Source organism: Poecilia latipinna, unplaced genomic scaffold (genome assembly GCF_001443285.1).
Source record: "Poecilia latipinna isolate Pla-1442-1.1 unplaced genomic scaffold, P_latipinna-1.0 Scaffold2, whole genome shotgun sequence".
Classification (NCBI taxonomy): Eukaryota; Metazoa; Chordata; class Actinopteri; order Cyprinodontiformes; family Poeciliidae; genus Poecilia; species Poecilia latipinna.
In genome coordinates this window covers 911,475-934,160 of record NW_015112618.1, presented here as the reverse complement: position 1 = coordinate 934,160, position 22,686 = coordinate 911,475, and the positions used below count along the sequence as shown (strand labels likewise).

The 22,686-nt window shown below is 39.6% G+C and overlaps 2 protein-coding genes across 3 annotated transcripts in view; one reads left to right on the top strand and one right to left on the bottom strand.

Annotated features, from left to right (window-relative positions):
- The window catches only part of psmd1 (proteasome 26S subunit, non-ATPase 1), a 40,901-nt gene that overhangs the window by 4,481 nt on the left and 13,734 nt on the right, over positions 1-22,686 (top strand). For both annotated transcript variants that reach the window (XM_015042703.1, XM_015042618.1), the window contains exons 11-20: positions 55-133; positions 218-391; positions 524-635; positions 1,004-1,200; positions 1,538-1,633; positions 2,051-2,115; positions 13,127-13,241; positions 16,219-16,335; positions 17,466-17,568; positions 22,434-22,603. In XM_015042703.1, the coding sequence (XP_014898189.1) occupies positions 55-133; positions 218-391; positions 524-635; positions 1,004-1,200; positions 1,538-1,633; positions 2,051-2,115; positions 13,127-13,241; positions 16,219-16,335; positions 17,466-17,568; positions 22,434-22,603 (1,228 nt within the window). The remainder of the gene's footprint in view (positions 1-54; positions 134-217; positions 392-523; positions 636-1,003; positions 1,201-1,537; positions 1,634-2,050; positions 2,116-13,126; positions 13,242-16,218; positions 16,336-17,465; positions 17,569-22,433; positions 22,604-22,686) is intronic.
- Positions 4,917-12,093, bottom strand: htr2b (5-hydroxytryptamine (serotonin) receptor 2B, G protein-coupled). Its single transcript, XM_015042828.1, has 4 exons — positions 11,291-12,093; positions 10,548-11,124; positions 7,345-7,545; positions 4,917-6,071 (listed from the first exon to the last, which is right to left on the bottom strand). Exons 2-4 carry the CDS (start codon positions 10,792-10,794, stop codon positions 5,119-5,121), a joined length of 1,401 nt encoding a protein of 466 aa, XP_014898314.1. The 5' UTR covers positions 10,795-11,124; positions 11,291-12,093; the 3' UTR covers positions 4,917-5,118.

Below are 22,686 nucleotides of genomic sequence, written 5' to 3'. Positions count from 1 at the left end.
AATATGTGCAGCACAGATCATTTTAAACAAGTTTAACTTTTTCTTCTCCTATAGAGAAAACTTGGAGTGGTTAGCAAGAGCCACTAACTGGGCAAAGTTTACAGCTACAGCAAGTCTGGGTGTCATTCATAAGGTAAGACTTGATAATTATAAAGTGAAATTTGAAACAACTAACCTTTTAGCTTCTTTAAATTTGTGATTTGACTTTGAATTTTAGGGTCATGAGAAAGAGGCGCTCCAGTTAATGGCCACCTATTTGCCTAAAGACACTTCCCCCGGTTCCGCCTACCAGGAGGGAGGAGGCCTGTATGCTCTGGGCCTCATTCACGCCAATCATGGTGGGGACATCATCGATTATCTGCTCGGTCAGCTCAAAAATGCCAGCAATGATGTAAGGGTTTTTTCCCCCCATTTGTTTATATCGTTTATTTCCTTTCAGAATCTAATATATAATGTTGCTTGAGAAACACAGATTTTTTTTTTTTTTTCCCTAATTGTCTGGGTTCATTTTTTCCTTTTTTAGATTGTCCGTCACGGCGGAGCCCTTGGATTGGGTTTAGCTGCTCTGGGAACAGCCAGACAGGATGTTTATGACCTGCTGAAGTCCAACCTTTATCAGGACGACGCCGTCACTGGTAAGCTGCTGAAATCACCAAATCACTGTTGTCATTGCTGGCAAAGCAAATACAATATAAGAACTGTTGTGAATTCTAAATAATTTGTTCTCCTCAAAAAAAAAATTAGTTCATTTTTTAACTAAAATCGGCAGCTATTTCACGCTACAAAAAAACGAAACACATAAATTGTGCAGTTCAAACTAGGGCTGCACAGTATATCACAATACATATGATATTTCAACAGATTGGTCTTTTCAACCTCATTGATTATGTCAGTGAGTGACAGCAGCCCTAGAACTTGTTTCTTTTTTTTATACCGATCGCTTTTATGTTTAGTGAGGTAAAGTTCAAAACAAAGCATGCTGATGGTTTGATACAATCTCCAGGCGAAGCTGCAGGCCTGGCTCTGGGTCTGGTCATGCTGGGCTCCAAGTCGGCCCAGGCGATCGAGGACATGGTGGGCTACGCTCAGGAGACGCAGCACGAGAAGATCCTGCGTGGCCTTGCTGTGGGGATTGCTCTGGTCATGTACGGACGCATGGAGGAGGCCGACGCCCTCATCGAGAGCCTCTGTAGAGACAAGGTTTGACTTGGAGCCACAAACTTTTGTTGTATAAAACGGAACAATACATATTGCCCAGTAGATTTTAAATAAACTGGCTTGATTCATCATCGGAGGAGGAAATGTGGAGGGCATAAAACAATTTGAGAATAAACTAAAAGCCATTGTTCTTTATTAGGCTGTTGCACTACACATATGTTTGATGTATTGTGCACTCTGTAGCAGACTGTTTACTTTATGTCACGTGAGACTTTGTACTCCGTGCCAGGTTTCATTCTGTTAAAGTTAGCGGCGGGAAGGGACTCGAACCCAAACAAACACAGCTCAGCTCTCTGCTTTCTGTCATTGTTTATGGTAGGACCCCATCTTGAGGCGATCTGGTATGTACACTGTTGGAATGGCATACTGCGGCTCTGGGAACAACAAGGCCATCCGACGCCTGCTGCATGTCGCTGTGAGTTTCATCTGTAAAGCGCTCCTACTGGCAGGTGGACGGGTTTATCCACCTGGCTGTAAAACACATGCAAAGTAGCTTTTTAAAATATAATCCTACTGTACTGTAGTAACCATATGTTGATTTCTGTTTGATCTAAACCATTTCTATAAATATTTTCATGATTAATTTCGAAGGTTCATAAACTTTATGTTCAAAACAGAAAAAAAATCAAGTTTGTTCCTGCAGTTAAGTTTTTATACTGAATCACTGATGTTTTATTAGTTGCCCTGTAGGGGGTGCTCTCTGCAAGCTAAGTTTGTGCATGGGTGTGACAGTGGAGCTGCTTATTTTATGAGAAGCCACATCATTAAAACTAAAACTGAAGAGGTCCGGTTTTTTCCACTTTCTCTAATTAGTCTGCTTATTTAAATCAAGGTGAGTGACGTGAACGATGACGTTAGAAGAGCTGCTGTCGAGTCCATTGGCTTTATCCTCTTCAGGTAGGATCATGTTTTAATTCCTTCAGCTTTGACCAGCGTGCTTTTTATTTTCCATGAAAGCCTTTTTCAGCTTAAACTGACACGTTGTCTTGTAAAGTTAAGACTACATTAAGGTTTGCTTTAGTAAAAATTGTTTTTGGTGTGATTGGTACCAGAGTGAGAATAAGTTATCGATTTATGATTTATTTTTATGTTTTTATTACTTTTTATTTTTACAGTTTGCATAAAGTGGAGTTATGTCATGGCAACAAATATATGTTTTTGTTTTTCTTTATACTAGATAGACCTGAATTAAAATTTTTGGCTTGCATGCAAGAAGCTGTATGTTGCAGAAAACTTGCACAGCAATAATCCCTATGGTAAAACTTGGCTGTGGCAGCATCATGCTGTGGGAGAATCTATGAAAAGGCATGAAAACTGCAGTTCGGGGGCTCTCTATTTAACTGAGCTGGAGCCATTTTATTAAGGACACATTTATAGACTATAGGTGTTGAAAGCTGGTCGAGACGTACTGCTAACACCTGCAGCTGTTATGGAGATGAACATTTATGCTCAACACAGTTTGCAGATATTTATTTGATGAAATTTGGAAATAAGCTGTCATTTTTCATCCACTTCACAATTACACATGAGATTTTGTTGATCTATCACATAAAATCCCGATGAAATACATTCAGGGTTTGCATTGTGACAGGCACAATGCAGAAAAAAGTGGAAGTATTAAAGAGTGTGAATACCTTTGCCAGGCTTTGTATTTATATGTGCGTTTCTTTCTTACATTATTATGAATTTTATCATTAAATCCAAGCATTGTTTAATGTCATGTCAAATAAAAATCAGTGTGTACACACTGAAGTCCAAAAAAGGCTCTGAATGGTGTATGTGATCAATTGCTTGAAAAACCCTCCATAAATCTCCTTTGTTTAGAAAGACTCATGAAAAACAGGATTACACTTAGTCCACACATTTCCAACCCCAATGACTCATTTAGTCATGTGCACAACCAGACAATCAGGTCAACTGCGACTTTGAGTCTGCCATGTTTCTCTCTTTCATTATAAATAAATGGAGCTCTTGAAAGGAGATGGAGGCCTAAGCAAAAATAAATCTGGATCACACTTTCTTCTTCTTCTGCTTCGTTTTTACCTCTGTGTAAACTTGTCATTTCTTTCTCATTAATCCTATTTTCTCAATTAGGCCGAGTTTAATCTAAACTACAAGTATTTATATGTTTGAATTGTTTTTGCCCCTGAAAAATGTCGTCATCTGATGTATGACTACAAATAATTAGCTGCAGTTGAATACAGGTATGGTTGTGCAGTATATTGCGGATATATCAATGTATGCAGTACTGATTCTGGAGAATTCTGTTTGGAGAGCTATAATGGTTGGCTAATACATCCCAGGTGTTAGGAACATGCATTTTCTTATGCTAATGCAATATTTAGTCAGTTGGACGTCCTCTCAGCAGCAGACGCTCTTACAGGACACAGTCATTGCCCAAAAGGCTAAAGGTCACAGAGTGCAGGAACCACATATGAGAAACAGAGGAAAGAAGAAAATGGACAAATGTCACAACTGATATCCTTATTGCATTATGTACCAATACTATAAGCATCACTTCTCACTTGAATAACGACCAGTCCTAATGCCGTTGCACTTTAAGTCTACACACACTGGAACTGCTGCCAGACTGTGTTTCTATTCCCCTCAAACGTTTATTTATTTAGTCATTTTCAGAAGGCAGTATTTTGGCATCTTGTTGTGCTTTGGGCAGTTTTTGCTTTAGAAGATGGCAAAACAAAGTATTTTTTATTAAAGAATATTCAGAATCCATTTTATCTCTTTGTTCGTTCATATGTACACACTTCCATTCCAAAACCATTTTTAACATTTCAAACCAGCAGGCTGCAATACACATACAGGAGAACTTCCCAGTCATTCAGCAAATTTAAAAAGTATCAAGAGTTCAAAGAATTTGCCCTTTACAGAAGAGATTCATATTGTTTTAAAATGTAAGCGTGTGGTCTGAGAGGGTTTACAGCATATTTAGACAGTCCAAATTTAAGGATCAGCAGAGGAATATATTATTATATACAGCATTCAGAGTTTTTCCCAGGTTGTCACGTCTTTTGGCCTAAATGGGTTCCTATTCAACACTTTCTGCTTGTTTAGTGAAACAGTTGCAACTTTTTTTTTTCCAGCTCTTTTCTGAATACTGTCTGGAAACTGAAGCTTTCTCTTCAAGTATATCAACAAATTACATGGTAAAAAAATAACCTGTGTTTAAAGGCCCGCTGCAAAGATGATGTAACAAGAAACACCAACTTGCAAAAGTTTTCAAACCCCTGAGATTTATTTTTGTCAGTTTACATTATCAAAATTTAATGCACTGTACTGAGGATTTTTAATGTGATAAAGATCAAATTGATCTTTGTAAAGTTGTAGGAAATGATACCCCTAAATTAAATCAATTGCAAAAAATTGCCTGTAGGGGGCGCTCTGGTCAAATGAGACGAATGAATGTTGACTTTTCATGCCAGAGACGGTACATCACACCATCCTCAGGGTGAAGCATGGTAGTGGTAACACCATGCTTTGGGGAAACTTCTTAGGAACAGAAATGTGGATTTGGAAGTAGATGGTGCTAATTGCAGGATAAACCTGAGGGACTCAGCTATGTCTGAACATACAGACTGAGGTTTAGATCAAATTATGTTTGTTATGCCCCAGTCAATGTCCTGACTTTTTTTTTAATCTTAATTTGTAAAACATTTAGTAAAAGTATGTAAACGTTTTTTCTTTCATTTCATAATTACGCACTACTCTATGACAAAATGTTAAAGGGGTTGTAAAACTTTTGCAAGGAAATGTAAGTTTTGTTGCCTCATCATTATGTCACATAGGTGCAGACTCCAATCTTTGTTTTTTTAGATTTTGGGAAAGCCTTTGTCTTTGAATTTGAATATGCATCAAACCAAGCCACATCATCTGTGTATGTATTCATACACAGCTCACATGTTCTTCCTGCTTAAAATCTTCATTTTCAGTCAAAAGAATTGTGTTTAGCAGAACACCGCCTGGTGACTGCACAGCCTGCTGGCACCGTAGTGGACTTTGGTAGCTCACTCGTCCAATGCCATTCTTCATTCCCCGCTTCATGAACAGTTTTGAGTTCTCTGCCATGGAAGATTTAAACGAAATGCTTGTAAGGTTCCAGTCTGCAGCGGTCGAGCCGAGCTGCCGTCCCAGCCTGTCTCTCGTGCAGTTTTTGTAGTTACAGGTGATGTAGCGTGTGAAAGCTTCCCTGAAGGTTTTATTGAAAAGTGTGTAGACCAGAGGATTGATCCCAGATGACACGTAGCCAACCCAGACAAAGATCTCCATCAGACGGGAAATTACCTTCTCAACGCAGCTGGAGCATAGAGCCGAGGTGATGTTTGTGATGAAGAACGGGCACCACATGACGACAAACAGGAGGAAGACTATGCCCAGCACCTTGGAGGCGCGCTGCTCGTTGCTCAGAGTCTGCATTGACTTCTTGCCCATCGTCGACATTCTGCGGAAAGATATTTCCTTCTCCGTGGGAGCGGTCATCATGTCCGCGTTTGGTTTTTCTGGGTGCCTGGGAAGTCTGATATCCAACATGTTCATTTGCTCAGCTTGAGGAGAAGCTAAGGCTGGGTCGCTTTGGAAAACTGTGGAGATCGGTGAGGAGCTGAAGCGTTGGGTCACCTTTGACCGCAGCAAATAAACCTTTTTGCGCAACACTTGCACGGTGAGAAGGTAGATGATCATCATGATGGTCAAAGGGATGAAGAATGCTGTCAGGGAGCCAAAGATGATGAACTCTGAGAAAGTGTTTGGTTTTAGCAGGCATGTGTGATTACTGTTGAAGGTGATGTTCTTGTCGTGAAGATTCTTCAGCCCTTTTATCGGGATTGGGATTGCAATACCTGGAAAATAGAAAAGACTGTTAATATTGGCAAAAGTAAACACTAAAAACTCTCTAAAGCCATTTTTAAATATCTTATTAGAGTTTTAATCTAGGAGATTATGGCATGTTTGGTCAAGTACAACACTATTGTTTTTGTTGGCAGCTCATTGTTGATACCCAGTGAACGATGGAAAAACTTAACTGGATAAATTGGCCACGATACAACCTTCCATCCGCTTACTCATCTACCCAATTTCTTTCCCAGATGAAAGCTTTTCATTTATAGCAGCTGACAGATATTTGACTCTTGACCTGAGCTGCCAAAAATCCTAAATCAAAAACTTAGTTCTTAGGGGGAAAACTACTGAGTAATATGTGACTACTCCAGAGATTTGAATGGCAAATAGTTGATGCATCCAGGAGCAATTTGTTTTTCTAAAAGTCCACATGAAAAACTACATTGGTTCATAGTTCATATTATATATTTGATATTAAAATCTGCTGAAGCTAATGTTTGATCTATCTTATTAACAACTTGATGTTTTAAGTTGTAGTGGATTGTCTTTTTAGACTCATTAAAATAAACTGTAATATAGGGGTGGGCATTTATTGTATCATTTATCGTGAGAAATTTCTTACAAGAATTTTGATTTATTGTCACAATTAACTTCAACTAATGTAAAAGTATAGTGTTACTATTTCTCCACTGTTCAATGAAGACATCAATAAATACTAATAAATTTGAAAATCCTGCTTTTGTGTGCAGTTTAGTAATAAAAATCACACTTCTTTACGTGACTAGCCTCACAACCATTGTTGTCTCGATGCACTCCACAAAATAAATATATATATATATATATATATATATATATAAAATATATAGGAAATGGTTTATTAGCCCTTTCTAGATGGGTGTTGTCTGTTGTAGTTGCTCTTTGAGATCTTGCAGCTCACTTCATGTTGCCAGACGGATGTTATTAGGTGATTCTGATTCATTAGGTCAAATAATCATCAAATTGGTTTGGGTTTCCTTTTTTCCACATAAAACATAAAATCATCATTTGAAAATAGCATTTTATAGGTTTGTTTTGTCTGATACTATAATCTTTTGACCTAAAACATCTAAATGTGACACAAATAAAAACTTTCACGGCTCTCTACAAGCTAGTTAACATAGCAACCAAAGCATGAACACTAATCCTTTTCATGGGTCAGCTAAAAGGCAGGATACGGTCCAGAGATCGTAAAATACCCAGTTCTTTACAAAGAGGAAGGATAAATAATAAGCTTACAGATGGATATGAGCCAAACGAGTGCGATCTTGGCCAGGGCTTTGGCTCTGGATTTGTATTGGCTGTGTTGAATTGGCTTCTTGATGGCGATGTAGCGATCCAGTGAGATGGCACAGAGGTGCATAATGGACGCTGTAGAGAAGAGCACATCAAGGAAGAGCCAGATTGGGCAGAGAAAGTCTGGAAGAGGCCACCTAGAGTCTGAAGAGAAGACGAGATAAAGGTTAATCTTATCAACTATTTCCTCGTACAGGTAGCTATCACTGATTTCATCATGTCTAAAATTAGCAGCTAAATTAATGAGCTTGTTGGGTTTTCTTATGTTAAGAAACCCTTTTCTGACTGTTATGGGAGATTCAGGGAAGCTGAAGAGATTACAAGCATCAGTCATGTAAAAAAATTGATGTTTGTTTATGTGTGTGAGGAATGTCTTTACTGGAAACTGAGGGTTCACTGCCTGTTTATGGAGCTAAAAGTGCTTCATGTAGATTGTGGCTTAGACTCAGCTCAACAGTAGTGTTTATTTTGACTTCAGGCGTAAAACTGGCAAGAAATTTGTTCTGGCTTTTGTCTCTGACTCCATTAACTGTACAAAAGCCTGTTTGTGGAAATATTTTGTATTTTTTTTTCACTTATTATGATTATGTTCACTTATGTTTCATACTGGGGGGGATTTTTGACTCGGTGTTGGTCAGTTTGGGAGGATTTCATTGATGAATAGCAGCTCTCTTTCTCCTTGAGTGGATGCTCACTGGAGGCTTTTTTTTGTGGAAATGTTGATTAAATTTGTCTTGAGAATAAACAGAATAAGCTGTGAAAGTCACCTAGCCACAGGCGGGCTTTTCATTTCGTTAAACTGAAACGGGAATGTGTGAATCATACAACTTTGTTATAATATTCGACTTTGTCAGCAGGCTGCTGCCCAGTTGTGGTCACTTAGTTTACAGAAGCATTTTATCTTCTTCTCAGTTTATTTTAAAGCAGTTTAACTGCCTTCATTTTCTTTCATTTGTCCTTTATGTATTTTTCAACCAAACATCACTGGCCGTTATAATTTCCAGAATTTTCTGGTCCTCACTTGTACTCATTAAGAATGACGGAGCTCTGAGCATTGCAGTGTAGTTTTGTGTGGCTTATTATTGTTAGAAAAAATACAAAATGGCATAGAATGGTCTTAAATGAGATTTTTCTGCTCTGGAATCACAATGTTGATCTTAACATAATTAGCAGACCTGAAGGTCCACACACAGGCTTTGTGCAAGGTCTCTAAAAAGTCAGAAAGAACTTAAACTTGGTGATCTTTAGGCAACACTGGTCTTTTTACTCCTTGTACACATGGAAGAAAAATAAGTAAAACAGATGAACAATTAATAATTTAGTTATAAGTTTGCTCATTGTTTCTTGTTTACATTTATTTATTTATATTTTTCATGAGAATTGTACTGACAGTATTTGCCTCCTCTGTAATTTTGTAGTGAGGAATCCAGGCAGCACTTTGGTGTGACAAAACTACAACCCCCATGATGCATTGAAGCAATAAATCCTGATGAAAGGAAATTATCCTCAGATTAGGCATTTAAAATGAAAACATTCTTAAATTGCTCACCACCAGCTTCTTCGTCTTGGCAGAGTGTATTTATAAAGAGTTGCCATTAAAACAGTAATCGCATTATCTTGCTAAAATCCTTAAGCAGTATATGGCATTGAAGCGTCTTAAAAGCATTTTAAGACGCTTAAAATACATTTAAGTTTCTAAAAATATTTAGAAACTTGAATATAAATCGGTTTGATCTCCAGTTCCCACAGGGTTAAATGTTTAAACAGAGATGAGAACAGTTCCTGGTTTTAGCACAAAGCTAAGGAACATTTCTAGAATACCTGTCTGGATTTACATTGCACACACACAAAGCATCGGTCAACCTGTTTTATTTTTACCACTTGGCCAGTGTGGCTTTTAGCATTGCTTAAATATTCAAAAGACAGCCCACTTAAAACCAGGTTTGATTTACAGAGATTCCATTTATTCTATGTTCTTTTACATATTTCTAAATGATGTTTGTTGCTAACAGCAGATTGTCACTACATACAGTATCCTGTGTTGTGTGCCAGAGGGTTTGGTATGAGGTGCTGGTCGTCCTCCTGGCAGCTTCACGTTGATCAGTCAGCTCTGCTGTGCCTCACCCGGGCCTCATGTACACATTATATGTCCCTGTTTACGCCTCCTTGACCTCCTCCTGCACATTTCAGCACTTGGTGCTGCATCTGCTCTGATCGGAGGCTAAAGACGGCTGTCTGTAAAGGTCATCAGCCTTTAAAGAGGCTTCCTCTTTACTGATGGCGGAGGTGAAAAGCACCTCAACAGCAGTGATGGAATTAAAGAAAATACTGAAACCGTGTTTATTCGTGTAACATAATTCCATGTAGCTGTTTTGGGAGGGTGGTTTTTGTACTTTATCCTGATTTCTTTTAGACTTCTTGCTTTTCTGTTTCAGAAAATCTTAAAATTAACTTTTTTTGACTTTCATCTTTTTCTTTCTTTCTCAAAATATCAAAAAGGAAAAAAAAACTGAACAGGGTCTGTGTTGAGGCAGCAGACACATCCAGTTCTTTTGAAAACCATTGTGATAGAGGACGCCTTGTGTAACACCATCTTCCATTCGTGTGTGTGCGTCTGTGTGAGACGCATAATTACTATGTGGCCCATTACCTTCCAATTGAATTAATGAAGAACAGCTTCACTGCAGTACTTCGCCCTGAACTGTGTTGTGTTGTGTAGAAGTCGTGGAATAGACTTGTAAGTGGGCAGACACGCCACTGTTTTTATTAAGAATAGTAAACAACTTTAAATGGGAGATGTTTCATATTTCATGCCTGTGCTGAGTGGCTCAGTACAGGCCTTACTGCTTAAACTACAGGGGGAATTTTATTTCTTTTGTTTTAGCTCCTCTCAAGTACCTTTGTGTGTTCTACTGTGTGTATTTGGTGCTTCCTAGAGGTATTTTCTACTTTCAGTGTCAGTTTTTCTGGATTTTATTATGAAGAAAAACGTTTCTGTAAGCAGTTTGTCAGGTTCTCTTTAATTGGCAAGTTAAATTGAGTGGGAAAAAGAACTTAAATGTAGCTTTTCCATTTGAAGACTTTTATTGCTTTGCTTTGTCTCAGCAGGACACTCTTTATGCTATAAAATATCTTGTTATACTTACTATAGAGAATAGTGACGAGTGCGATGGGCATCACTAGAAGTCCCACCAGCAGGTCGGCGACCGCGAGCGACATCAGGAAGTAGTTGGTGGCGTTTTGCAGCTTTCTCTCCAGCGACACGGCCAGAATAACCAGAATGTTTCCTCCTATGGTGGGGATGATCACCATGACGATGAGGAGGGCGGCCCATCTCAGCTGAGCCGCAGGCTCCTCGTCTGCATCTGAACTGTTATTGAGCGGGTGAAACATGTTGCTGCTGATGCTGCGGCGGGCCTGAGCGTGGGCGGTGGCTCTGATCTCTCTGCTGTCAGACGCTCGGTCAGCATGGTCACTGGGTCCCGCAGGCGAAGGCGCAGGGTCTGCTGGGGCCGCTCAGGGCCGGTGCACAACATGCATCGTCCCGTGAGCAGAATGACAAGTCTTTGAAATGACGATGGCTGAAAGATTCAGGGTGTGAAGTTAGCAGGGCCGCTGCAGTAAACTCCGGAGCTGGAATAATCCCATCACGAGCAGAACTTCCACAGCAAGACGATCACAGAGGTCCTCGCTTTCCCACGCAGCCGATTCTCCCGTCATCCACTTAAAACAGCAGAAAAAGTTTTACATTTTGTTCTTTAATGTGTCCCCGTGTTAATATTATGGAGAAGAATAATTCATTAGTGTAGTTTCTGTCTATTAGAATAAATCTATGTCCTAAAATACGCCGCTGCTTTTGAAAATGTCAAAAACTTCAACAAAGTCTTACCTTTTTCCCAGGTCGGTGCTTGATGAGCTCCTTTTGCATCTCAGTCCTTTAAGTATCTTCCCAAGCTGCAGCTCAAAGCCAAATGCATTTCAATCTTGGCTTTCTATCTATATTCTTCCACAGCTTTTATTGCTTCCTTTAACTGCAACGCTTTCCACATAAGAATGAAGCCGAACGCCCCGCCGCAGCAGTTAAATCTGTCCCAGACTGTAGCGATCCATGATGCCGTCTTGGCTTTCCCTCCACATGCTGGAAGGAACTCCAGGCTTGCTTTGCATCACCTGAAGCGATCACAGGTTTAAAACTTTCAGATGTTGCGGCCCTGCTGCCTCCCTCTCTCGCCGGCTCTGCTTCGCAGTCTGCAGTCGGATCGCACTCTGTCCTGTCTCATTCGCCGTCTCATCCACCCCCCACTCCACCCACCCCTTCATCTTGCGAGCCAGACTCGATACGAAACAGATGAATGTCTTCTTGCTGGCCACGTGCCAGCGGTTCAGGGAGGTAATTTCCCTCAACACAGCCGTCCTGCTGTTTATATTTGCCACTCTGTGTTCTCTCCCCCATTGGAAACGAGCAGTCACTCCGGGGGAGGCAGCAGCGGTTTTTTTTTGGGGGGGACCTTTTTCTTTTCTGTTGTGGTTGTACTGTAAAGCTTTTCTCCCCCTTCTTGTCCCCACTGGGCTCAGATGTTCAAGCAAAGAGAGTTTGAGCCAGTCCTCTGATTGTTGAGGTGCCTGAAGATACAGATATAGATGTAGATGGTTTCATTTTGAATAATGAAAACATAAAATACAAAAATATTATTTAGGCTGCACAAATAACCAAATTACAAATTAGTATCTGAAGATTACAGTATGCTTATAACTGCATTCAAATAGACACTCAAATATGTATAAATGTATTTTATTTCCACTTTTTTGCATATATTTCCTTGTTTGTTCAAAGAGACGCAGAAGCTTTAAACCTTTAAAAACTGTAGAAATGAGCAAAAATACTGAGCTTTCTGTAAATATGGCAGGGATTTATTCTTATTACGAAATACAGAGTTTAAAATGCCTTTAATTGGTAAAGTATTTTCTTAATGTGTTGCAAAACATTTTCTGCTTTTTATTTGGTGTACTGTACTCTTCTTTGTGACATGAAAAGTTTGACGTAAAACCTTATTTTTGTTGGGGGATTTTTTTTTTTTTTTTTTCATTCTGGCAGTCTGTTCATTTGTTTTTATGTGAGCATACTATCCAGAATATATCCCTGCCTTTTTATGATTATTTTTTTTTACTTCCTGGACATGGCTTAAGCTTTAATTAAATCCAGGTGTCAACAAGGAAATCCTCGCTAGTTTATTGGCTTTCTAATAAAACCCAGGTTTTTATTGTGTGTTTAGATGAGTGCTTGTAATGGACGCAGGCGAACAAATGATGTGCTCTTTAAATGTTTGTTACACATTGCCCAGCATCATCATTTAAACAGCTTGTATTCCTGCTTCCTTTTGCGACAGCAACATGCAAAAACACTCCCTGAACTAGTTAAAAAGAAATGTGATTCATTGACAATTGTTTCTTTCTTTGACACTTTTTCAGGTAATTTTCATCTTTAGTCTAACACTTTAAACATTTCAGTAAATACCTTGTTTTCAGGTTTGCCCAAAGATAGAGAAAATAGACAATAACAAAGTTCTTAGTTTTTATCAAATCATTATTAAATGACTTTAATATGTTGGAAATCACTTCTGTTTTGAGTGGGGGCCATGTTATAGTGTGGGTGAGGGTTTGTTTTTTTAAAAGAAAGTGAACTTCAAACTCCATTCATTTCTTCCCCCTGTGTTTTTCTGAGCAGGACTCCGGAGCAGTGCCCCAGTGTGGTGTCTCTCCTGTCAGAAAGCTACAACCCTCATGTTCGCTGCGGGGCGGCCATGGCTCTGGGCATCTGCTGTGCTGGGACAGGCAACAAAGTCAGTTCATCCTTTGTTTCTTCACGTTTATTCGATCCTTTTCATGGGTTTTGGTTAGATGCCGGTTATTAACTCTACAGATTAAAAATTATTAGTGAATCTTTTTCATGGGTTTTGATTAGATGCCGGTTATTAACTCTACAGATTAAAAATTATTAGTGAATCTTTATTTTCAAAAAGCTGTATTTTTTTTTTTTGTCGCTAATTTTTACATGTAATTTGTCCACCTTGCTATCTTCATGTTTCAAGTCCATCTTTCATTCCTCCTGGCACAAAGTGTGCGTCACCGATGTAAAGATAATCCAGGCTGAATGAAGCAACTGGTTGTTGGCTTGTTTATGAAATTAATGCAACAGAAGATTTCAGCCTAGGCTATCCTCCTTTGACCCCTGCAGGAAAGGAACTTGTCCAAAACATCCCGGCTTACTTTTGCCTTTGCTTTGTATACTTTTGCTTATTACGACATGGTGGAAAATATTTAGATTTTTGATTTGTTGACATTTCTTGGAGTTAAAATGGCAGGCCAGCACAGAAAAACTCAGATGTGAAAAGTTCACTGCAGATTAGCTTCTAAAGTGATGTGAGCTGGCACGCTGTCGTTCGGCTTTACTTTGTGCTTGTGATCGGGTTCTCTGAAGTCCAGAATCCAGAGCGAGGAAGGCAGATGCAGGGGTGCTGCCTGTTCCCGGCGTGTTTAATTATGAGTGCTGATCAGCACCGAAGCACTAAAGTTAATGTTTTGCACCTGATCAGCTGTTTAGTTTTTTAAAATCTTAGACTTTGAATATTCTTCTGACCGGGTCAGTGTCTCCTCAGGGAAAATGCAAATTTTGTGCCACTGGGAAAATGTCAACCTATTTTTCAGCTTTTCCTGCAAATAGGAGGAAAAGTTCTCATTGTTTCTGCACTCTGTCACCAGATACTGTTTTCTCAAAATTTGTATAAATAGAGAAATTATTTTGTGGTTGAATGAGTTATGCTCCAATCCAGTTGTTTATAAGCTTCCAGACAGCTTTTAGAAATATTGAACTTTAATGTTGGGAGCAAAAAGTGAAGGAAGCAGCCCAGCAGTTTAATTAATGCGTTCTTTAGCAGCCAACCGGGGTTGCTGATTGGATAAGACAGTAAATGCCTTTAATTACCTCCCTCCCACAATGCAGTGTGGGCAGGATGTGGTAGACGAGCGCTGGCTTTACACGCTGACTTATCGTCCCACAGCGCAGCCGTCTCAGCCAGTTAGGCCGAGAGCGCTGATGAAACGTCGTTTATTTTACCTCCACTGTCATCATCCTGGTTTGTTGCTCTTTCCTCTGCGGGCCCGACACCTCCCGCCCGGCCTGCTGGTGTTAGTTACAGCCATAACTGCTCAAGAGACATAAAAGCTGCAGTGATGGACTGGCTGCAGAGCAGAGGAGAGCGGGGAGGTTGTCCTCCCTCGTCCACTCCCTCCTTCACACCACTCATGGGAAGAGAGTAATTGTTAACTCTGTTGTCCTGGGAAACCAGATATGGATGACACTAATGTCATTAATTTGTGAGGTCTGTTTGCCTCTGCTGATAATGTCTTTTCCTGTATTTAACCAAACAAAAGTAGCACTGTTGGAGTGATCTGTTCGTCAACAAACTGTTGAAAACAAACTGCAAAACAAAACTGTGATTCTTGTTTTTGCACAAGTGACAGCCTGGCTACACAAAATCTTTGCAAGAATTTTGTGTAACTTTTTATCTAGTTTCTAGTACAAATATCTTAGTTTCCCCTTATATACAAGAAACATTTCAGCAAGATTTTAGGTCAAGAGTTCCTTAAAATTAGGTTTGTTTTTTTTTAAATGTACTTGTTTCATTGGCAGATATTTTCACTTGTAACATGAGAAAACTAGCCAGTGAAACTAGCACATTTTATATCAATATTAAGGAATTATTGACTTACAACAAGCTTCTGTATCTTGTTGAAAAGTTACTTGTAAGTTAGTTTTGTCTTATTTAAAGTGTACCGAGATATTTTCACTAGAAGCTAGACAAAAGAATTGATGGTAAGATTTTGTTTTTGCTGTGTCCTTTGTGAATTAAAGCTAATTCACAAAGGACTTTGTTTTGACTTTTTCAAGCTGTGATAAATGTAACCACTCAGTCTTGTTTCTGTCTCTTATCTGTTGGACTTCCTGCAAATGCAGCAAAGGTTTTCACTTTGAAAATGCAATGAGGATGAGTAAAACAAAGGAAAGAAATGTTTTCCAGTGCAAATATATGAATGTTTACCTGACTGTACCACGTGGAAAAAAGAACGCTAAGTAAGTTAAGTCCGCCACCTGCAGCTCAAGCTAAGTTAGTTATTGTTTGGCTGGTTGCATTTGCTCTTGAGAGTCGTTACCAAACTGTGGGAGTTATTGGACTAAAGTCAGGTAGTTGTTGATCTGCTTCCCTTCTGGTTCAGGTGTTGTTTTGATTCACTTAACTGAAGCAGTTAAGCCAGTGAAACCATGTAGTCTAGAGCAGTCTTAGAGGTTAGCTTGCTGCAACATGCATATTTTCATTAAACGATTGCAGCAAAAATGAAATTATTGCAAGTGAAATAGTTTTGAAAATGGTATCTCATTTGGTTTGGTGTTGGTCTCACCTTCCTGAAAGTTTTGGTCTTGACTTGGGCTCGGTTTGCTCTGGTCTCAGGTCCGTTGTTTCTAAACTGCAGCTCCAGACCACAGTAATAATACTGCTTGGCCTGGAAGACAAAGCAAAGTACACAAATTATGGAAAAAGTACCAAGTGATCCTTTATTTATGTCAAATAATCCTTGACAGTCCTTCATAGAAAATCTACGTTAATGAAATATTTATCATTAATCATTCAATTCGTTTAGCCCCCTAATTACCACGTGGAAATGTTTTGGATTATAGATTTATAATTCCCCACCTCAGGGTTTATGACATGCAGCTTAACTTAGTCCTCTGTTTTCGACTTTTCTATTTTTCCTTCACAGGAAGCGATCAATCTGCTGGAGCCCATGACTAACGACCCGGTAAACTACGTGAGACAAGGTGCCCTCATTGCCTCGGCCCTCATTATGATCCAGCAGACTGAGGTTACCTGTCCCAAGGTGAGTGAGTCGGGAAGCTGGCTTTATTGTCCGCAGCCTGGATCAGCGAGTTGATCTGGACTTTTGTGTTCCTCAATAAGAAAAACTGGAGAAAGTAAAAATGCATCAGATTTGTGTGGAGGAGAGACTCCATTTGGAAAGATTAAAACAGAGAACGTAGCTGGCATAACTGCACACACTTGGCCTTGAGGCGCCCCAGCCTTTGTCACTGACTGCTAAGAAATGCCAGACACATTTTCAAAGACTTCTCATCTGCACAGCAACATACATACCTAAAAGCTTGAGCTGGTATGCAGGATTGTGCAAGGAACACTTTTCTTTCAAAAGTTTAGTCATTTGAAACTTTTCTTTTACATTTCAAATGACTAAACATCAAAGCTAAGATCTGTCCGTTCTGCTTTTGCCTCAGTTTTGCCTATTTGGTTGATAAATATCCAGTCCAGCATTTCATCACTTTCAGTCCAACAAGCACTACAGTGATTGTAGTCAAAATGCTTTGCAGAAGTGTTGAACACTTCAAATATGATTCATTTTGTCGTGCGACACTTCAACAGTTTGATGTGTTCACATTTGGATCTACTTCTTAGAAATATTTAAAAGTTTTGCTTTGCCTGAAAAATATGTAATTTGCCAGACAAAACATTTTTGCAAAGATGTTTTTTATGACATAAATCAAAACACGTTCATACTGGTGCTTGCAATCCTTGAAAATGCTTGAATTTCAATTTGGTGTTTTTAGAAAGTGCTTGATTTTTGTGTAAAGTCCTTGAAAGTGCTTGACATTCAAACCACATAGTTGTGATGTGTGTAGTTGAAATAAAGGTTGTCTTATATTTTATAATAAAGTAATTGATATTGTAGGAATTTTTTTTTGTTAATTTAGCTTTTTATTTGTTTGTTGACATTTCAAAACATAACAATAGTTTGTTTTCCCTGCTATGTAGAAAACTATAACATTAACAGTAATAAATGTAACGTAATAGTGAATTGAAACTGTCTCTTCGAGTTCATTTGTATTGTTTTTATCTCTATAAAAGTTTGAAAACTAAAATGCTTGAAACTGCTTGAATTTTACTGTGGGAAAACTGCTTAAACCTTGAAAATATATGCAAACATATTTTCTTTTTTAGGTGAATCAGTTCAGGCAGCTTTACGCTAAAGTGATCAACGACAAGCACGACGACGTCATGGCGAAGTTCGGCGCCATCCTGGCTCAGGGAATCCTCGACGCAGGTCAGTCTCCAGTCAGAGTGGCTGCGGGTTTAGCCTCACCTCTCACTGAGCGAGAGATCAAACCGGTTGGTGGTTCTAGTTGCTCTAAGTGGTCTCACCCCTCAGGGGGGGGGGACAAAAAGCTCTGCATTGCTTAATTACACGATGCACGAGGCAAACTGCACTTCGTGGTTTCTCTGTGCCTTTCCGCCACACAAAGTAACTCCGGGCGCTGACCACCCGTGTGCGCCGCTTCTGGAACAGATCAGGCTAAGGTGCGTTAGCACCCTGGAGGTCCTACCTCAGCTCTACGCTGCTCTCTTTGGCTTCTACCTGGTGATTACTGTTTGCCTCAGAGGCTCTGTGTTTGTATGTCTGTGTGAGTGTTTGTGGACACAACCAAGCAGTTTGTGTGTGTGCGTGTGTGTGTGCGTGTGTGTGTGTGCGTGTGCATGTGTGTGTGTATGTGTGCGTGTGAGGTCCATGAGAGCTGTACATCATCATATAGAGAGCGCTTCAAACAAATCCCACAATCCCTCAATGTACAAAAGAACTGGTGAGCTCACACTGAGAGAAAGCAGCTCTCTTCCTGAGTTGTTTCCAGATGGGAAATACTTATTTGTAATAGATTTGTAATAAGCTTCCATTTCAGTTTTTAGAGTATTTTTCTTTCCCCATAGAAGCAGTCATGACGAAAACACAAATATGAAATGAAGAAATATTTGAAAAAACCCCAAAGACTTTATTAAACTATTCAGTTTGACAAAGTAAGTCAGAAAAAACGATCTTTACTCTGCCTTAGGCACATCAAACAAACAGTGCTGCAGGGTTTGTCCACATGATAGTAGATAATGGGTGGATTGTATTGTACCGTCTTTTATTCCAAACATTGACAGAGGAGCTGGCTGTAGTTGCAGCTGGGCATTTAGAGGAAATGTCACACATGTCAAAGCTTTTCTCTGATTAGACCAACAGATGTAAAGACCAGATATCAGGGTTAAGTTTTGAGAGACCAAGATTGCTAATACACCAAATGCAATTTTCTGGGGCCAAATATTTTGCACAAGCTGTTCTTTTATGAAAATATCTTCATTTAGAGATTAGGAGATAAGTGAGCAGTTTCTGATCCAGATGTTAAATAAGGGAAAAAAGTGAAAATAGCAGGCAACGAGGGCATTTATAAAAGGGGCAGTATTACGTATTTTCCATGCAAATAGTGCCCATCAAGAAACTTTTAACCTCAGTTGTTATAAAAAATGCTGTGTATATCAAACATAACTTAAAAGAAATTCAACTTTGTAATTTAACGCCTTGAGATTGGGCCTCTGTCTCTTTAAGAAGCTCCTGCTCTTTCTGACTTCACCTTCAATACGTCGTCACAACTTTGTTCCTCTTTATTTTTAGGAGCGTTAAACTGAGAACTATGTCATATGATGAGCTCAGTAGATGTGTAATTCCACCAGGTGTTTGCTAATTGCTGCTGGCTAGTTTTTGTATGACTGGGCACCTCCGAATGGTTGCCAAGGGAGATTCAAGTATTTCTCAAACATGCATGAAATAGACAGGTATGCTTACGATGAGGGAATAACATTATAACATGATGCAAAGCTCAAAATGATGATTCTACATAATAGTGCCCTTTTAAGAGAAGCAGCCTAAGGGTAAACTCTGAGAAGCTCAAGTGGGAGGATATGTTTCTTTAGTTCTTTGGGGAAACGATTAGAGCCTAATACAGGATATACCAGGAAGAAAACTTGCTAGAGGTTGGCCTGAAGGTTCACCTTGAAGCAGGAAGGCAAGATCAGAGCAAATAGATATCAGAATAGTCCAGGGAAATTCAAGATCTCAATGCAGTTGAGCTTGGAAAATGTTACTCCCGGACGTTCTTCATCTGAGCACACTGAGCTTTTAGCTATTTTGCAAAAATGAGTTTGTGAAAAGTTCACTTTAGGGCAGCAAGAACATGCACCCTAAACACTCACTGTTCATCATTTGGACCTACTTTGTGTCGGTCTGTCATATAAAATCCCAGTGAGATACACTGAGGTTTGTGGTTATGCAGCCTGACCAAATGTAGAGTTTAAAAGATGTTCAGTGAGACGCTGGTACCTACAGTCAGCCTGGGATCACTGTTTGGTTTTCCTGTCGGCACTGAACAGTTTTGGATGAAAGTATCTCACTGCTAAGGCTCAATATAAAACCAGTTCTGGATCCAGTTAGACATCAAGCAGTGGATCACTTCACAGTCGGGCATCCCATCTTACAATTTTACAAAGAGTCAAACAGTTTAGCGATCCTGCTAACAAAGAAATAAACAACTTCTGCCTCCCACATAAACATGGCTCAAGCTGCTGATTGTTTGCATTTTTTCTTTTTACTAGTTTCCACATTTCCTTTTGAATCCCTCAATCTGTCTAGCTTTAGACCATGGTGGTTTTTTTTTTTTTTTTGTCTCAGGACCTGCATTATTTGTCAAATCAGCAGAATAAACTCAGACTAGATTCTGATCGCTGGTGTTTCTTTGTGGGCTACATCATTTCTCTACATTGTATTCTGCTGTATAATACCGAAATATGTTTAGATGGAGAGTATGATCTGGCCATCAGGCATGTTCAGGCTTTTGCAGCGTAAATGTTTAAGTATTCTGGATCCTGCAGGTCGTTAGTAGTGTTTGAGGTGCAGGGAAATTGTATTTAATTTCACTGGCGGAAGCGATTAGCGCTCAGTTTCATGATTACTGGTCCTCATTAAGCAGGAAATGTCAACTTCCAGCTCGTCCTTCCTCACTCTCCACATCCAAGTCTTCTTTTTCTCACCTCAGCAGTTTGAGCGTCTGCAGGCAGACTCTTCAGTTTTACTCATATAGCCTATCAATTTGCTGTTTTACCCAGAAAAACAAGCCCTGACTTTATTCTCTTGTCAAATACGCGCTTTGGTTGTTCATACAGTCACGCTGCACCTCTAAAGGATCGCCGCTGTCCCATCATCCCCCCTTAACAACTCCCTGGAATGAAAATTGGCTCTCCAATCTGAGAGTTGGCAAAAACAGCGGGAGATGGTGGGGGCTCCTTGTGAAGCCCACTCATACTCTTAAGTATTTAAGAGACTTTTAAGAACGGGCTTGTGGCGCGACGAGCGGAGCTCGTTAGTGATTCTGGCCGTCGTTCAATCTGCTGCAGAGGAAGGAGGTTCAGATGTCAAGATAAGGCTCTTGTGTTGAAGTCATCCCAACGACCTCAGACCAGAATGGATGGGAGACGACAGCGCGTGATTTAAATGGTATTGTTTAAGATGAGTTCATTTTTAGTTGGAAGAACTACTCCCCTGGGAAATGCGCCTCTTCTCTCGCCCATAGAGATGACGTGTTCACCCGCTTGTTCTTCCCCTCCTTTTGTCTACTGGTCTTTGTTTGCTTGTTCTGGACAGAAACGCACTGGATTCTGTTGCAACATCGGCCAGTGTCGTTCACCTTTTCAGCTGACGCCAAAGATAAATGTGACATGATCTAATTTAGAGGAGCGCACAGTGACACTGTGAGTCATGCTGTCATGGACATTTTTTTCCCAATAAATATTACAAAATAGTTTGTCATGTTTAAATAAAATACCAGAATGAAAATTAATTGAGATGGTTTTTTTTTCTGGCTTACTAATTTGTTTGGAACATGAAGCTCCTTTTGACCTAAACTAGATCCTAAACTAGTTTAGGTCAAAAGATACCATATAAATGGTTATATGGTATCTTGTTAAACAATTAAGAGGTTCACATATGTTGCTTTAATATAATCTTTAATATTCCTGTATGGGGACATCAATTACAGTCAGCTGGGCCGCTACGCGCCATTCAATTTAATCCAAATGATATTAAAAAATGGCAACTATGGATGTAAAGATATATTCCTATTGGCATCACTAGTGCTGCATCTTATCCAGGTGTTGGTCTGACAAATTATTTAGTTAGAAATGTAACAAAAATTAAAAGTATTCAGTAGTCCTCAGTCACTGCTTTGTAGATTAATTATGAATGTGTTTTGCTAAGATGAAGATAATGAATCTGGTTTGATCACAGGATGCAGCAGGCAGTGCCTGTCTGGGTGTACTTGGCTTGTCACAACGTCTTTGTTAATTATGACCAAAACATCACAAATCGGAGCCAGAAGACGGCCAACTTTGGGCGGTGAACATCCTGGAATGAGCCCTTGTTAACCTCACAGTCCCTCATCTCATCATTTAGAGCACGACTGGCATGAAATGGTTCAGGACGGATGACAGCTGTTTTAAAAGTTGAACTTCTTTGTTCACCGACTGTCGGTCCCAATATCCAGTTCAAACCAGAAGTTTACATGCACCGCATAGAAAGGCACACATGCACCTTTTTTTTCCCCCACTTCTGAAGTGAAATAAGACCAAATTTCTCTTGTTTTTGATCAGTTAGAATCTAAAAAAATATTTCCATTGGATAAATCCCACAGTAATGAAAGAATGTCAAAGATTTATTTATTAATATCTTCAAAATCAGAAGTTTACATACTGAACCATTACTGTCTCTTTAAACAACAAGAGAAAGCACATTATGAGAACATTATGTAGAAATATTGGAGCAACATCTAAAGTCATCAGAAGTAAATGTTTGGGCACAGATTGGTTTCCAAATGGAGAATAATCATCAGCATACAGACAATGTGGTTATAAAGTGGCTTAAGGACAACAAAGTCAATGATTTGGTGTGACCATCGCAAGAATCCTTCTGTTATACGTTAGACTATCTCTCACAAACCTTCACATCATTCCTTTCCACATAATCAACTGGATATTTGATTCCGTCCTCAGTCATACTGACTTGCGTCTCTGCTCAGCCTGAAACGTCTCTTGTCTTCCGTTGTCCAGGTGGACGCAACGTGAGCATCTCTCTCCAGTCCAGGACCGGCCACACTCACATGCCGTCGGTCGTCGGCCTGCTGGTCTTCACTCAGTTCTGGTTCTGGTTCCCTCTGTCTCACTTCCTGTCGTTGGCCTTCACACCAACAGCCATCATCGGCCTCAATAAGGATCTGAAGGTACTGAAACGTCACCTGTGACCGCTGCCTCTCACGAATCTTTGATTTGCTGTTCTGCTTACAGATCAGCAGAAACTGAATAC